Source organism: Mandrillus leucophaeus, unplaced genomic scaffold (assembly GCF_000951045.1).
Source record: "Mandrillus leucophaeus isolate KB7577 unplaced genomic scaffold, Mleu.le_1.0 Scaffold99, whole genome shotgun sequence".
In the NCBI taxonomy this organism is placed as follows: Eukaryota; Metazoa; Chordata; class Mammalia; order Primates; family Cercopithecidae; genus Mandrillus; species Mandrillus leucophaeus.
Window position 1 is genome coordinate 2,858,044 of NW_012110807.1, and position 14,788 is coordinate 2,872,831.

A 14,788-nucleotide genomic window follows, 5' to 3' on the forward strand; every position below is an offset into this window, starting at 1 on the left:
AAAAAAAAAAAAAAAAACAAGTAAAAAGTTTTTTAAAAATACGGAATGTGTCAAAATCTCTAACTACAGCTCAAAGGAAATGCTCACTGGAACATTTTGGATTTATGCTAAACTGGTAAGTATACTGCAACTATTCCAAAACATGAAAAAAAAAATCTGAGACCCAAAACACTTCTGGTCCCAAGCATTTCAGATAAGGGATACTCAACCTGTACCATTATCCCCCTTTTACAGATGAGAAATCAGAGACAGAGATGTTTAATAACGCACCCAAGGTCAAACAGTTGATTGGATACAAAATTTGAACCAAGGCAGTCTGACTTCAAATCTGCATTCTTAACTATTATTCTATCATCAATAGGATGCAGAAATAAAGTACCATCTAGTCCTTTTGTTTCCAATTTCAGGAAAGGAGGTGGTAATCATTCCCAAACTTCCTCAAGAAGCAGAAAACACTGTTGATATCCAAAAACACTGCCTAAGATACGTATTTATGAACAGAAATGTTACAGACTGGAAGAGAAATACATACCATGTTGTGAGAGAGCCTGTTCCAGGGGGGACACCACATTAGAAGGAGGTTTCAGCCGAATAACATTGTTGGTGACGGAGAATGCCAGTTTCACTGTCTTGATCAGCAGCTGGCCCTGCCCCTGGCCCTCTGCCCCATCACTAGGGTGCCAAATGGAAACCAAAGATGATTCAGACAGTATGACTTCATTCGCAACATATGTGCTCTCATGAATTAGATTCCAACAATAATCCCAGAGTTCAACAGCTTCTGTTAGAGGCCCCAGTCCAAACTAGGAGAGAGGAGGAGTAATCAACTCCCTTTGCTATATGCCAATCTATACAGCAGCCACTAGGGTATGTAAAGGCTATGTCCTAGGAAGAACAATGTCATCTTCTAAAAGCTACTGCAAGTTAACTTAAGCTGGAGTTATTAGTAACATGCAGGTACAATAAAGACAAACAAAGGGAAGATGGAGAAGGAGCCCTACCTTCGAGGCTGAGCAGCCATCACCATGTCAATGGTGTCCACGCCAATGCCCATGATATTGATAACTGTCTGTCCTGCCTCTGTGTATGCAAGGCTGCAGATGCAGAGAGACTGCAGGCTGGGAGTATGACTGGAAGACAGAGGTGTTCTGAGTTACCAGGGAGCCACTCAGTGTATCTTGGAAGGAAGAACATTGTCCAATTAGGCTACAGTGGCTAACCTAACCTACTGGACACTGGAGACCAGCTCTCTGTAAGCTGAAAGCACTCTGATCACTTTCCTGAAATAGACTTGATCACCTACAGATCACCCTGAGAAGCAATCTAAATGTTCATCAAGTAACAGATACGGTACCCTTACTGAAAAGGATCATAATTAATCCATACGATGGAATGCATGGAACCATTAAAACAAGACAGCTATAAGCAGTGGCATGGAAAGAAAGTTACAGTCAATACATAAAGAGGAAAAAAACTGAGAATACATAGTAACTGGTCCTGGGAAGTAGATATATATGAAGAGCAGTCTTGTCAGGAATGAACTTTTGTAAAGATCATAAAGAATGATTAATATAATAGTGTATGTGTACACACACACACACACACACACTTTCTCTCTCTCTCTCTCTCTCTCTCTCTCTCTCTCTCATTCCTACTTCTCTGTCCACAGTGAGAAATGATAAACAGGTCAATGGAAAGCAACTCACAGCCTCAAGATTACTGAGTTCTGGACTCAAGCAAGGCAAATTCTCTGGAAGAAATGAGACGGCTTTGCACAGCAAAAGCCTTTGTCTTGAATTGGCGAGCATCAAGCTCTAGTAATCAACCCTTCATTACCTGTTTTGCAGGTCTGTCTCGTGGCACAGGTTCAGTATCGCATGAATCAGCTCCAGGATCAGGCAACCTGGACTCCAGAAAAGACAGAGGAATGATGTGGCCTTGTGTAATGACCCCTTATCTCAAGAAAGGGAAAGAAAAAAGCTCTCCAGGGGGCCAGAAATCCCCAAGTCTTCCCTGCCCATGCCAGGTCTTCCCTGTCCATGCTGTCCTTACCAATCTGTTCCCTCACTCCGTGAGAGTTGTAGCGCCACTTATGGTAGCTGGGAAGCATCTCCTTCAGCACAAACATTACACAGGGCACAAGTCCTTGGCTCTGGGTACTACCAAGTTGCCCCTACAAGAAACGATGCAGTGAGGGCTTCCACACATTTAAAGAAAAGTCATTTAGTTACCTAGAGATTTAATTCCAAAACCATAGATAGGTCCAAAGGAAATCTAGGCAAACCTTCGTCAACAATGAAAAAAAAGAAACATCAAAAGTCCTACTTTATAGTTGAGCCCAAGTTGTGGGTCTTTTCTAGAATAGAAAAAGCAATGAAAGAGAACGTCACAAAAGGCACCAACATGAAGAAAAGGGATGCAGGCTAAATCTGGACAGAAGGGAGGCACCTTAAACATAAAGGATAGAGGACTGCTGATAATGAACAAGGCCACTTCACTATCATGATCACCAGTCGTCCCTAACCTCAATCCCATCACTGGAATACTAGAAAGGAGATCTGATATGCAAAAATCTGATATCCAATGATATCTGTTAACTGTAGCATCCCTCTATTAAAAATGGGGACTCTTTAGTAATATATAAATATCTATATTTATATTCCTATCTCTATATGCAATCTTTTTTTCGCCCCCAAGATGGAGTTTCACTCTTGTCACCTAGGCTGGAGTGCAATGGCGTGATCTCGACTCACTGCAACCTCCGCCTCCCAGGTTCAAGGAATTCTCCTGCCTCAGCCTCCTGAGTAGCTGGGATTACAGGTGTCTGCCACCACGCCCAGCTAATTTTTGTATTTTTAGTAGAGATGAGGTTTCACCATGTTGGCCAGGCTGGTCTCAAACTCCTCACCTCATGTGATCCATCCGCCTCGGCCTCCCAAAGTGCTGGGATTACAGGCATGAGCCACTGTACCCAGCCTACAATCATTTCTTTTTAAGCATTCATTGATTCCTGCAGGCAGGAAGTACAGTTTTTTTCATGCATGACCCTCTTCTCAATCCCATGAGGTAGAGACCATATAGCATTCTATTTTAGAGACTGTAAGATATTCTCTACTTGTTCAAGGTCATGTAGCTAGTAAGCTGTCAACCTGAATGTAAACCTAATTCTGACTCCAAAATTTATGCTCTATGTCATTATTTATGCTCTATGTCAGTATTTTTCAAACCGAGTTGTAACCCATTAGTAGATTATGAGATCAGTCTATGATCAAAATTCACTTAAACAGGGAGGAGACTGAATAGAAAATATCAGAGTACAACTTGTGTAAGAATAAATGTACTGTGAAATTCTGCTTTAGGAATATACATACATGTATATATATTGGGACATATTATCCCGGGTTACTGTCAAAATAGCTTGACAGTCACTGCAATACCCTTTTGGCCTCTTCCATTCTACTTCACAAACCTTCGAATTATTAAAAAAATTCACATAATTAAGCACCTAATAGAGCACATACTGGCACATAGTAGGTACTCAATACATAGAAACTGTTGTCACTATAACTTCAAAATGACTATTCTGCCTACAGACAAGAAGATTACAGCAGCAGGGGCCAGGGAACCTATTTCAGAGTCATCTGACCAGACTGGACACTTTCTTTTCCTGCCCTTCGTGAACACAATCAGACTGTACCTTGACGAGGGTGGTGATCAAGCGCAGAAAGGCAACAGTGACCCCATACTCGCCCTGAGGCTGCTCACTATTCATCAAGAGGTTTCCGTACCCTCCAGCGTTCATCCCTTCCGCACTGGAAAAAGATTAGAGGGAAAAAAATGATGGGGAAACTTCAGGGTTTCAAGAAACTAATCATAAAGCATTCTTGTTATAGTCTAGATGACTTAGCATAAAATAGAAAAGCTCTCCAATGGAAATAATCCAATCGAGACAGTTCTGTACCCAGGGTAAACATTAAGAATATGTTTTACTGATGTAAAACCTCAAGAGATTGAAAGTTAAAAAATCAAAGGAACATCAGGGAAACGTTTTGTCAAGAGAGAGCAAGGCGAGAACTCTCAGGTAGTAAGATGGAGCCTGTGTACTGGTAAGTGGTCTACTGGCCAAGCTCAAAAACCATGAAATGAGAAAAAGTACAGAGTGATTGTGGCTTAATAACAGGACACCAAGTCCCTCAATCTAGACACCTCTGGATTTTCTGGGCTGGAAAGTAAATGCTCACATACTAACGTGATTGATGTTGGATAAGAAATCTTTCTTGCTCTCAGCCGGGCACCGTGGCTCATGCCTGTAATCCCAACACTTTGGGAGGCCAAGGCGGGCGGATCAGTTGGAGTTAGGAGTTCGAGACCAGCCTGGCCAACATGGTGAAACATCATCTCTACCAAAAATGCAAAATTACCGGGGTGTGGTGGCGAATGCCTGAAATCCCAGCTACTCGGGAGGCTGAGGCAGGAGAATCACTTGAACCTGGGAGGCGGAGGTTGTACTGAGCCAAGATCACGCCATTGCACTCCAGCCAGAGCAACAAGAGCGCAACTCCATCTCAAAAAAAAAAAAAAAAAATCAGGCTGGGCGTGGTGGCTCATGCCTATAATCCAGCACTTTGAGAAGCTAAGGCGGGCAGATCACTTGAGACCAGGAGTTCCAGATCAGTCTGGCCAACATGGTGAGATCCCGTCTCTATTAAAAATACAAAAAATTAGCCGGGCATGGTGGCGCACATCTGTAATGCTGGCTACTGCGAAGGCTGAGGGGGGAGAATTACTTGAACCCGGGAGGCGAAGGCTGCAGTGAGCTGAGATCGCACCACTGCACTCCGGCCTCGGCAACAGAGCGAAACTCCATCTCAAAAAATAAAATAAATAAATAAATAAATTAGCTGGGCATGGTGGCTCGAGCCTGTAATCCCAGCTACTCAGGAGGCTGAAACACGACAACTGCTTGAACATGGGAGGCGGAGGCTGCACCACTGCACTCCAGCCTGGGCAACAAAGTGAGACTCCATCTCAAAAAAATTTAAAAAATTTAAAAAATAAATAAATAAAATCAAGAAACCTAGGCTAGACCTGTGACATATGTGGTTCTCACTAGGGAATATGGCCCACCACCCTAGGACCTGGCTCACCTAATCATCTGACTCAGGCTGGAGACAGGATGGGCCACAAATGGTAAAAAGCCTGTGTGATGAAGATCAGTCCAGACCTGGGAAGGAAAAGGAAGAGGTAAATGCCCACGTATCTTCAGGTATGTGCCAAGTGCTACATTTTTGGCTGTTAGGAAGATCTGGCATCTCACCTTTGCTGGATTGCGGGCAGCCAAAACAGTTAAGCAGTTGACACAAGAAGCAATGACATCCACAGGTGGGGAGATCACTGTCGTTAACCTGGTTGGAGAACAATGCACTATACTCAATAAAGCAAATAATACAACTGGTTCCCTCACAAACATTTTTCCAGTTCTCTCCCCAGTCTCTCCCTTCAGCAGACATATAAAAACAGGAAAACCCTCACAGATAAAACAACAGGAAAACCAAGGAACATGCATGAACTTTAACCCAGTGGGTATGTGTCCAGGTTCCTGCAAACTGAGGGCACAAGTGCTGAGATCTCTACTGGGCAGCTGAGGGTCAGTCAAGACAGACTCACCGCTGCAGCAGCATGTAGATGCGAGATGTGATGGGCAGGAGGCAGTCTGCTATCGACAGGTCTGTACTGATGACCTTATGGACAAGATCAATGATGGGTTTGACTCGCTGGCAGTGCTGAATCACATCTGAGGAGAAAGACAGCCTGTGACCTCGTGGCAAACCACCCCTTTAAGACCACCGAACAGTCTCTGAGACCCAGATACACAAATCAGACAAATCACAATCTTGATGGTTCTAAATTTTATGTAGATATTCTATTTTCTAAATCCTCCAAGCACGTCCATTTTTCCTCCTTGTAGTGATATTTCCCAAAGCTGACCTTACCTGCAGTTGAAACAACATGAAGCAACATTTCAATCTCGCAGGTAAAGAGGGTCCAGCTGCTATAGGAGTATTCCCAGCGTACCAGGTATGCCCTATCATCCAACATTACTTGGCCCACAGTGCCTTGAGGTATGCGAAGGTTAGTTTGACCTCCTAAGAAAGAGAAATTAGTCTCATATCTGAGGATAAATAAAAAATGTAACTCCTCTACCAGACATCAATATTTTAAATACACAGAGATACACAAACTCACAGACTCTCTCTTTTTTTTTTTGAGACAGAGTCTCACTCTTGCCCAGGCTGGAGTGCAGTGGCGTGATCTTGGCTCGCTGCAACCTCCGCCTCCTGGGTTCAAGTGATTCTCGTGCTTCAGCCTCCAGAGTAGCTGGGACTACAGGTGCACACCACCACTCCTGGCTAATTTTTGTATTTTTAGTAGAGACGGGGTTTCACCATGTTGGTCAGGTTGGTCTCGAACTCCTAGCCTCAAGTGATTTGCCTGTCTCGGCCTCCCAAAGTTCTGGGATTCACAGGCTCTCTTCTTAGTAGCTAACATTCCTACGGCTTTTTCATTTAAAATACCCAAAAAAGTTCTTCTCATGTAGACAAGTGTCTTTTTTCTTTTCTTTTTTCTTTGAGATGGAGTTTCGCTCTTGTTGCCCAGGCTGGAATGTAATGGCATGATCTCAGCTCACTGCAACTTCCACTTCCCGAGTTCAAACGATTCTCCTGCCTCAGCCTCCCGAGTAGCTGGGATTACAGGCATGCACCACCACGCCGAGCTAATTTTGTATTTTTAGTAGAGACGGGGTTTCTCCATGTTGGTCAGGTTGGTCTCGAACTCCCGACCTCAGGTGATCGCCCATTTCGGCCTCCCAAAGTGTTGGGATTACAATCATGAGCCACCACACCTGGCTGACAAGTGACTCTTTCTACATGTCTGAAAATCACTTGAGTGCAAAGAAGTTTTCCATTCAAATGATGATAACAATACCTCATAGGACTGCTAGTGCCTAGATCACTGGAGAAGTCAGTGGTGATGATGCCAGGATTAAAACAGTGAGGCTAGGCTGGGCGCGGAGGCTCACACCTGTAATCCCAGCACTTTGGGAGGCTGAGGTGGGCAGATCACAAAGTCAGGAGATCGAGACCATCCAAACAGTGAGGCTAGGCTGGGCGCGGAGGCTCACACCTGTAATCCCAGCACTTTGGGAGGCTGAGGTGGGCAGATCACAAAGTCAGGAGATCGAGACCATCCTGGTTAACGCGGTGAAACCCCATCTGTACTAAAAATACAAAAAATTAGCTGGGCGCAGGGGCGGGTGCCTGTAGTCTCAGCTACTCGGGAGACTGAGGAAGGAGAATGGCGTGAACCCTGGAGGCGGAGCTTGCAGTGAGCTGAGATCGTGCCACTGCACGCCAGCCTGGGTGACAGAGCAAGATTCTGTCTCAAGAAAAAAAAAAAAAAACGTGAGGATATTCCCTCTATATTTTCCTCTTTGAGCACCTGGAATAGATATGAGCCTCAAAGTATAACTGGCTGGGTGCACTGGCTCACGTCTATAATCCCAGTGCTTTGGGAGGCTAAGGTGGGAGAATCACTTGAGTCCAGAAGTTTGAGGCTTCAGTGAGCTATGATCATGCCACTGCATTCCAGATTGGGTGACAGAGCAAGACACCAAAAAAAAAAAAAAAAAAAAGCTGTCATAAAATGGGGGATCTCTTTATCTCACCAAGGGGATAAAGGAGTTTGGGTGTTTGTCTCCGCCAAAGAGTTCCATCTTCATGGGAGATTACATCATGAGGCTTGTGTTTATAAAGTTCATTGTAGAAAGACATCTTATCCAAGAAGCTATATACCTGCCAACAGAAAAAACCATCACACATTCTCCTCCAGGATAAGCAAGGGGAGGTCCCAGTCTGCTTTTTCAACTAGACTCTCAAACTTCCAGAAGCCCACCACTGTGACTGTTCTTGGAACTGCCTTCTGCTCCCCTCACCAAATCTTCACTATGCTTTAACACTCAACTCAAGTCCCCATCACTCTACAAGGGCAGTTATCTCTTCTGAACAGTATGGTCTTTATTGCTCAAATGACATTTACTCCATACCACCTGGCTCTTAGCTATTTATTTCTTATATCTAGTAACTTCTAAGTAGATATTAAGGAACTTTATACTTAGTCTTAGTCCCACAGTATCTACAATAGGTACTTAATGAAAAGATTATTTAGTTTTATAGAATTGAGGTGCTATCTTTCGTATCTTTCATTCACCTTCAGAGTAACTTTTGTCATGGCAGTAGAACTGCAATGTGGAAAGCAAAACAGATTCCGATTTTATAAAGTCTCTATAAAGAATCTCCCATTCTCTTTACTTACCTGACTGAGCAACTTACCTTTTTGGCAGTGGACTTCCCTGATACCAGGGCTCGGAGCAGTTGCAGGAGTGGGGAGAGGAGGTGGGGAAACATGCCACACACACTGTCCAGAATGATCCCAAGGCCCGAAGTTGGCTCCTGTGGTGGAAGGGGACAAATCACAGATCTTCACATTATCCACAAATTAACATCTCTCCAAATTTCCCAGCAATCATGAGAAAATTTAGAATTAATCCTTCCTTTTAGACAGATATCATTCCTCCTTAATAATTTAAGACTTTCACATTTCCACTGAAAAAGGATATAAAACAATTGATTTAGTGAGGGACCTAAAAAGAGACTACTATGCTATCCAGTGACCTCTTCCCAGCCATCCTTTCTATGGGAAGACAGTATTGTTCACCTGTGCATTACATGTTTCCACTAAAGTGCAAACTACCCAACTATGTCAGCAGTTAGCTACCACACAGGAGCCACAGATCCTCACTCTAGATACTGTTTCATACCAGCTTCTCCCAGGAGCACTGTGGTTCTAGAACATCAGACAGCATCTTACAAAAAAGAGGGTAAAATATACAGGTAGCTCATCAGTTGGATCTTGAGGTTTGAGGTTATTATCAATGCTCAGAGCAAGTACTGGTGAGAAATTGTTCTTTTCAAAGCCAAATTCTCACTTTAACTAGTTACAATACCCTGACAACTCATAGGCTACAGTTACAATCTCCTAAAAGTACTTTCAAGAGCTGCGGGAACACTGGTGTCTAAAACACTGCCATATACGAAAACAAAAAACTGGTGGGTTGGAAGGCTGGGCGCGGTGGCTCACGCCTGTAATCCCAGCACTTTGGGAGGCCAAGGCGGGCAGATCACAAGGTCAGGAGATCGAGGCCACCCTGGTCAACATAGTGAAACCCCGTCTCTACTAAAAATACAAAAAAATTAGCCGGGCATGGTGGCGGGCGCCTGTAATTCCAGCTACTTGGGAGGCTGAGGCAGGAGAATTGCTTAAACCTAGGAGGCGGAGGTTGCAGTGAACCAATGTCACGCCATTGTACTCCAGCCTGGGCAACAGAGCAAGACTCCATCTCAAAAGACAAAACAAAACAAAAACAAAACAAAACAAAAAACTGGTGGCTTGTAGACAGCACACTGGTAATAATGTGGGCTGCAGACTCAAGTCAGAACTGGGTTTTGGCTGCCTCTTTCTAAGTGTGACTTTGAGCAAATCACTTCACATCTCTAAGTGTCATATGTCATCACATTAAAAGAGGGACAGTAATAGTATTTAGTTCATACATTTTTATGAAGATTGAGAAAATACACATGAATGCTTAGTACAAAACCTGTAAGAAAACAAGTGTTTGATCAATTCTTTTGCTATGCAGCGACTCTCTCTGACATACTTACTGTTCCCCAGAACAGTTCCGGAAGAGAAGGGTCGGCCAGGACTTCACATGCTGTATCAATTATATCCTGTTTGCAGAGGGGAGAAAAATGGATCATTTTCCCCAGCTGAACCAGTCTATCTTTATTATTGTATTCTTTTGAAATAAAAACACCAAAACACCAATAAACACTAAAGTGGGATGACTACTTCAATCCAGGAGTTCCAGAGCACCCTGAGCAACACAGTAAATCCTCATCTTGAAAACAAATAAATAAAATAAAATAAAATAAAACAAACATCTTAATATAGAAAGTCAGAAAGAACTGATTAAGAATTGGTTGGTTGGAGGCCGGGCGTGGTGGCTCAAGCCTGTAATCCTAGCACTTTGGGAGGCCGAGACGGGCGGATCACGAGGTCAGGAGATCGAGACCATCCTGCTGACACGGTGAAACCCCGTCTCTACTAAAAAATACAAAAAACTAGCCGGGCGAGGTGGCGGGAGCCTGTAGTCCCAGCTACTCGGGAGGCTGAGGCAGGAGAATGGCGTGAACCCGGGAGGCGGAGCTTGCAGTGAGCTGAGATCCGGCCACTGCACTCCAGCCTGCGCGACCTGTCTCTTATACACATCTAGATGTGTATAAGAGACAGGGCACACACCTTGTAATCCCAGCTACTTGGGTGGCTGAGGCATGAGAATCACTTGAACCCAGGCAATGGAGGTAGCAGTGAGCCGAGATCACGCCACTGTACTCTAGACCGGGCAATAAAGTAAGGCTCTGTCTCAAAAAACAAACAAAAAACTGCTTAAGGGTGGATGGGTTGGTTGACTGATTTATTTATTTATGTTTAGGGAAGACAAGGTCATGCTCTATCGCTCAGACTAGAGTGCAAGAATTCTGGGTGAGTTTTTCTTTCTTTTTAACCTTTTCTTTTTATTTTTTGAGACAGAGTCTCTCTGTCGCCCAGGTTGGAGTGGGGTGGCTCGATCTCGGCTCACTGCAAGCTCCGCCTCCCAGGCTCACACCATTCTCCTGCCTCAGCCTCCAGAGTAGCTGGGACTACAGGCACCTGCCACCACACCAGGCTAATTTTTTGTATTTTTAGGAGAGTCGGGGTTTCACCGTGTTAGCCAGGATGGTCTCGATCTCCTGACCTCGTGATCCGCCCGCCTTAGCCTCCCAAAGTGCTGGGATTACAGGCGTGAGTCCAGCCTCTTTTTACCTTTTTTGTATGTATGTATGTATGTAAGTAGATACGTATCTATTTTTAGAGACAGGGTCTTGCTGTTGCCAAGGCTGGAGTGCAGTGGCACCATCATAGCTCACTGCAGCCTTTAACTCCTGGGTTTAAGTGATCTTCTCACCTCGGCCTCCCAAACCACTGGGTTATAGGAGTATACCACCATGCCCAGCCAAGAACTCTGGGTTTAAAAAGTAAGATTATATCCTGTCCAGGGTGTGTTGTGTCTGCTGTATAACGTTAGACAAATTCATCTCTCTGAACCAGAAATGCTTTATCTATAAGATGGGGATAGTAATATCTGCTTCAGAGTAGGATTATAAGTAAGGATTATAAATAAGGATTAAATGAGATAATGTACGTGGAAGTAGACTGTAAATTCAAAAATGCCACATAAATGTAAGTTATTACTAGGCTCAGCTAGACTGCTCTCCTAGAGGGCACAAACAATGTCTTTCTTTTTTTTTAGACGAAGTTTCGCTGTTTCACCCAGACTGGAGTGTAATGGCACCATCTTGGCTCACTGCAACCTCTGCCTCCCCAGTTTAAGCAATTCTCCTGCCTCAGCCGCCTGAGTAACTGGGATTACAGGCGCCCACCACCACGCCCAGCTAATCTCTGCGTTTTAGTTTCACCATGTTGGCTGGGCTGGTCTCAAACTCCTGACCTCAGGTGGCCCGTCTGCCTTGGCCTCCCAAAGTGCTGGGATTACAGAAATGAGCCACTGTGCCTGGCCAAGAACAATGTCTTTAATTGTTCTATCCTTAGCACTTAGCACAGAGCTTAGCAAACACAGGGAATCTAATAAATGCTCACTGAATGATTTCTTTAAAATCCAAGTACCAGGACTCCTGCAACTCTAATATGTTTTTGTTGTTGTTGTTGATATGGGGGGTCTCACTCCGTCTCCCAGGTTGGAGTACAGTGACGCCATCTCAGCACACTGCAACCTGTGTCTCCCAGGGAAGCAATCCTACCTTAGCCTCCTGAGTAGCTGGGACTACAGAAGCACGCCACCATGCTCAGCTAACTTTTTGTATTTTTGGTAGAGACAGGGCTTCATCATGTTGCCCAGGCTGGTCCTGAACTCCTGAGCTCAGGTCATCCTCCCGCCTTGGCCTCCCAAGGTGCTGGGATTACAGGTGTGGGCCACAGTGCCTGACCCTAACATGTTAATATCAATCCTCCAGGTGTAAGGTCAGGTCAAAAATAACCAGAAATCTCCCAGAGTACACAGACTTTGTTCTATACCCATGACCTTTAGAAACTGAGTCTTTTTTTTTTTTTTTTTTTTGAGACAAAGTTTCACTCTGGTCGCCCAGGCTGGAGTGCAATGTCACAGTCTCGGCTCACTGCAACCTCCGCCTCCCGGGTTCAAGAAATTCTCCTGCCTCAGCCTCCCATGTAGCTGGAATTACAGGCGCCTGCCACCATGTCCAGCTAATTTTTGTATTTTTAGTAAAGACAGGGCTTCACCATGTTGGCCAGGCTAATCTCAAACTCCTGACTTCAGGTATCTACCCTCTTTGGTCTCCCAAAGTGCTGGGATTACAGGAATAAGCCACCATACCCAGCCTCTAGAAACTGAGTCTTTCAATTCAACACAAACTCATTTCTCGCTAATGATAAAAAAATTTTAAATTTTCACCAAGTTAGTCAATTTACAGAACAAGTTACTAGTCACTGAAAATGAACACAGTGATTTAGTTTTCAGGATACCCATCAAATATCATTTCCCACTAAAAATAACCAAGGCTCCTGGAATAAGCAGATTCCAGGTCTGACGTAAGAATCTTACAAGATAATCCTGTAGCATCTTGTACCAGAAAGCAACAGAGAAAAGAGGCAAGGCACAGTGGCTCACACCTATAATCCTAGCACTTTGACAGGCCGAGGCATGCGGATCACTTGAGGTCAGGAGTTTGAGATCAGCCTGGCCAACAAGGTGAAACGCAGTCTCTACTAAAAGTACAAAAACTAGCCAGACATGGTGGCTCACACCTGTAATCCCAGCTACTCAAGGGGATGACACCGGAAAATCACTTGAACCCAGGCGACAGAGGTTGCAGTGAGCTGATATCGCGCCACTGTACTCCAGCCTGGGCAACAGAGTGAGACTCCGTTTCAAAAAAATAAAAAATAAACATAGGCTTGGTGCAGTGGCTCATGCCTGTAATCCCAGCACTTTGGGAGGATGAGGCAGGCGGATCACTTGAGGTCAGGAGTTTGAGGCCAGCCTGACCAACATGGCAAAACCCCATCTCTATTAAAAATACTAAAATTAGCCTGACGTGGTAGCATGCACCTGTAAACCCAGCTACTCAGGAGACTGAGGCAGGAGAATTGCTTGAACCCGGGAGGCAGAGGTTGAAATGAGTGGAGATCACGCCACTTACTCTCCAGCCTGGGTGACAGAGTGAGACTCCGTATTAAAGAAAAATAAATAAGGCCAGGCGCAGTGGCTCACGCCTGTAATTCTAGCACTTTGGGAGGCCGAGGCAGATGGATCATGAGGTCAGGAGATCGAGACCATCCTGGTTAACACGGTGAAACCCCGTCTCTACTAAAAATACAAAAAATTTAGCTGGGCGTGGTGGCGGGCACTGTAGACCCAGCTACTCGGGAGGCTGAGGCAGGAGAATGGCATGAACTCAGGAGGTGGAGCCTGCAGCAAGCCGAGATTGCGCCACTGCACTCCAGCCTGGGCAACAGAGCGAGACTCTGTCTCAAAAAAAAAAAAAAAAAAAAGAAAAAGAAATTAAATTTTAAAAGGAAGCAACAGAGAAAAAAAAAAAAAGAAAGCAACAGAGCTATCAAAATATATAAGGGTAGTGTCAAACAGATTTAGAAAGCTGTTACAGGCCAAAGATGGCACAATCTGAGCATAAGAAAAATAACTTCAGCCAGACATGGTGGCTCACACCTGTGATCCCAGCACTTCTGGGAGGCACAGGTGGGCAGATCACCTGAGGTCAGGAGTTTGGGACCAGCCTGGCCAACATGGCAAAACTCCATCTCTACAAGAAAAACACAAAAATTAGCTGAGCATGGCGGCACACGCCTGTAGTCCCAGCCACTCAGGAGGCTACGGTGAAAGGATCATCTAAGCCCAGGAGGTGCAGGTTGAAGTGGGATGAGATCGCACCACTGTACTCTGCACTCCAGCCTGTCTCCAAATAACAAAAAGAGACAATATTTTCTGGGGGGCTTTTGTGTGATAATGGTTGTAACGTTAAGTTCTGTTGAAATGTTTGTAGATCAAGTTAAATAGCATCTGACAATTGCTTTGAAATAATCAAGGAGGGAAGGGGCAGAAAAAAGATTATCCATGAGACGACAACAGATAGAAGCTGGTGATGGGCTCATGGAGTTCATTATGTAATTTTGTCTTCTCTGGTGTAAGTTTGAAATGTTTCATCTTAAAAAACATTTTAGGCTACGTGCCATAGCTCACACCTGTAATCCCAGCACTGTGGGAGGCTGACAGGATGGACTGCTTAAGCCCAGGAGTTCAAGACCAGCCTGGGCAACAGAGTAAGACTCTGTCACAAAAAAAAAAAGAAAATCCCGCTGCAGAAGACTTAGTAGCACCAACAAATGTCTGGGACAGATGTACTTTTTTTTACACTGGCACAGAGTGAAAAAAAGAGGTTACAAAATGGTATATATTTGGGAAGCCGAGGTGAGAAGACCACTTGAGTCCTAGAGTTCGAGACCAGCCTGGGCGACATACTGAGACCCTGTCTCTTAAAAAATAAACAAACAGGGCCAGGCGCGGTGGCTCACACCT

The 14,788-nt window shown here is 44.5% G+C and overlaps 1 protein-coding gene across 1 annotated transcript in view; it reads right to left on the reverse strand.

Annotated features, from left to right (window-relative positions):
• Positions 1–14,788, reverse strand: part of NUP188 (nucleoporin 188kDa) — a 61,030-nt gene that overhangs the window by 17,566 nt on the left and 28,676 nt on the right. Inside the window, exons 12-23 of the mRNA XM_011971205.1 lie at positions 9,780–9,845; positions 8,391–8,510; positions 7,727–7,853; positions 5,994–6,146; positions 5,668–5,794; positions 5,318–5,405; positions 5,148–5,224; positions 3,698–3,812; positions 2,053–2,173; positions 1,837–1,903; positions 1,002–1,130; positions 533–672 (exon numbers count right to left, since the gene is read on the reverse strand). Of these exons, the coding sequence (XP_011826595.1) occupies positions 533–672; positions 1,002–1,130; positions 1,837–1,903; positions 2,053–2,173; positions 3,698–3,812; positions 5,148–5,224; positions 5,318–5,405; positions 5,668–5,794; positions 5,994–6,146; positions 7,727–7,853; positions 8,391–8,510; positions 9,780–9,845 (1,330 nt within the window). The remainder of the gene's footprint in view (positions 1–532; positions 673–1,001; positions 1,131–1,836; positions 1,904–2,052; positions 2,174–3,697; positions 3,813–5,147; positions 5,225–5,317; positions 5,406–5,667; positions 5,795–5,993; positions 6,147–7,726; positions 7,854–8,390; positions 8,511–9,779; positions 9,846–14,788) is intronic.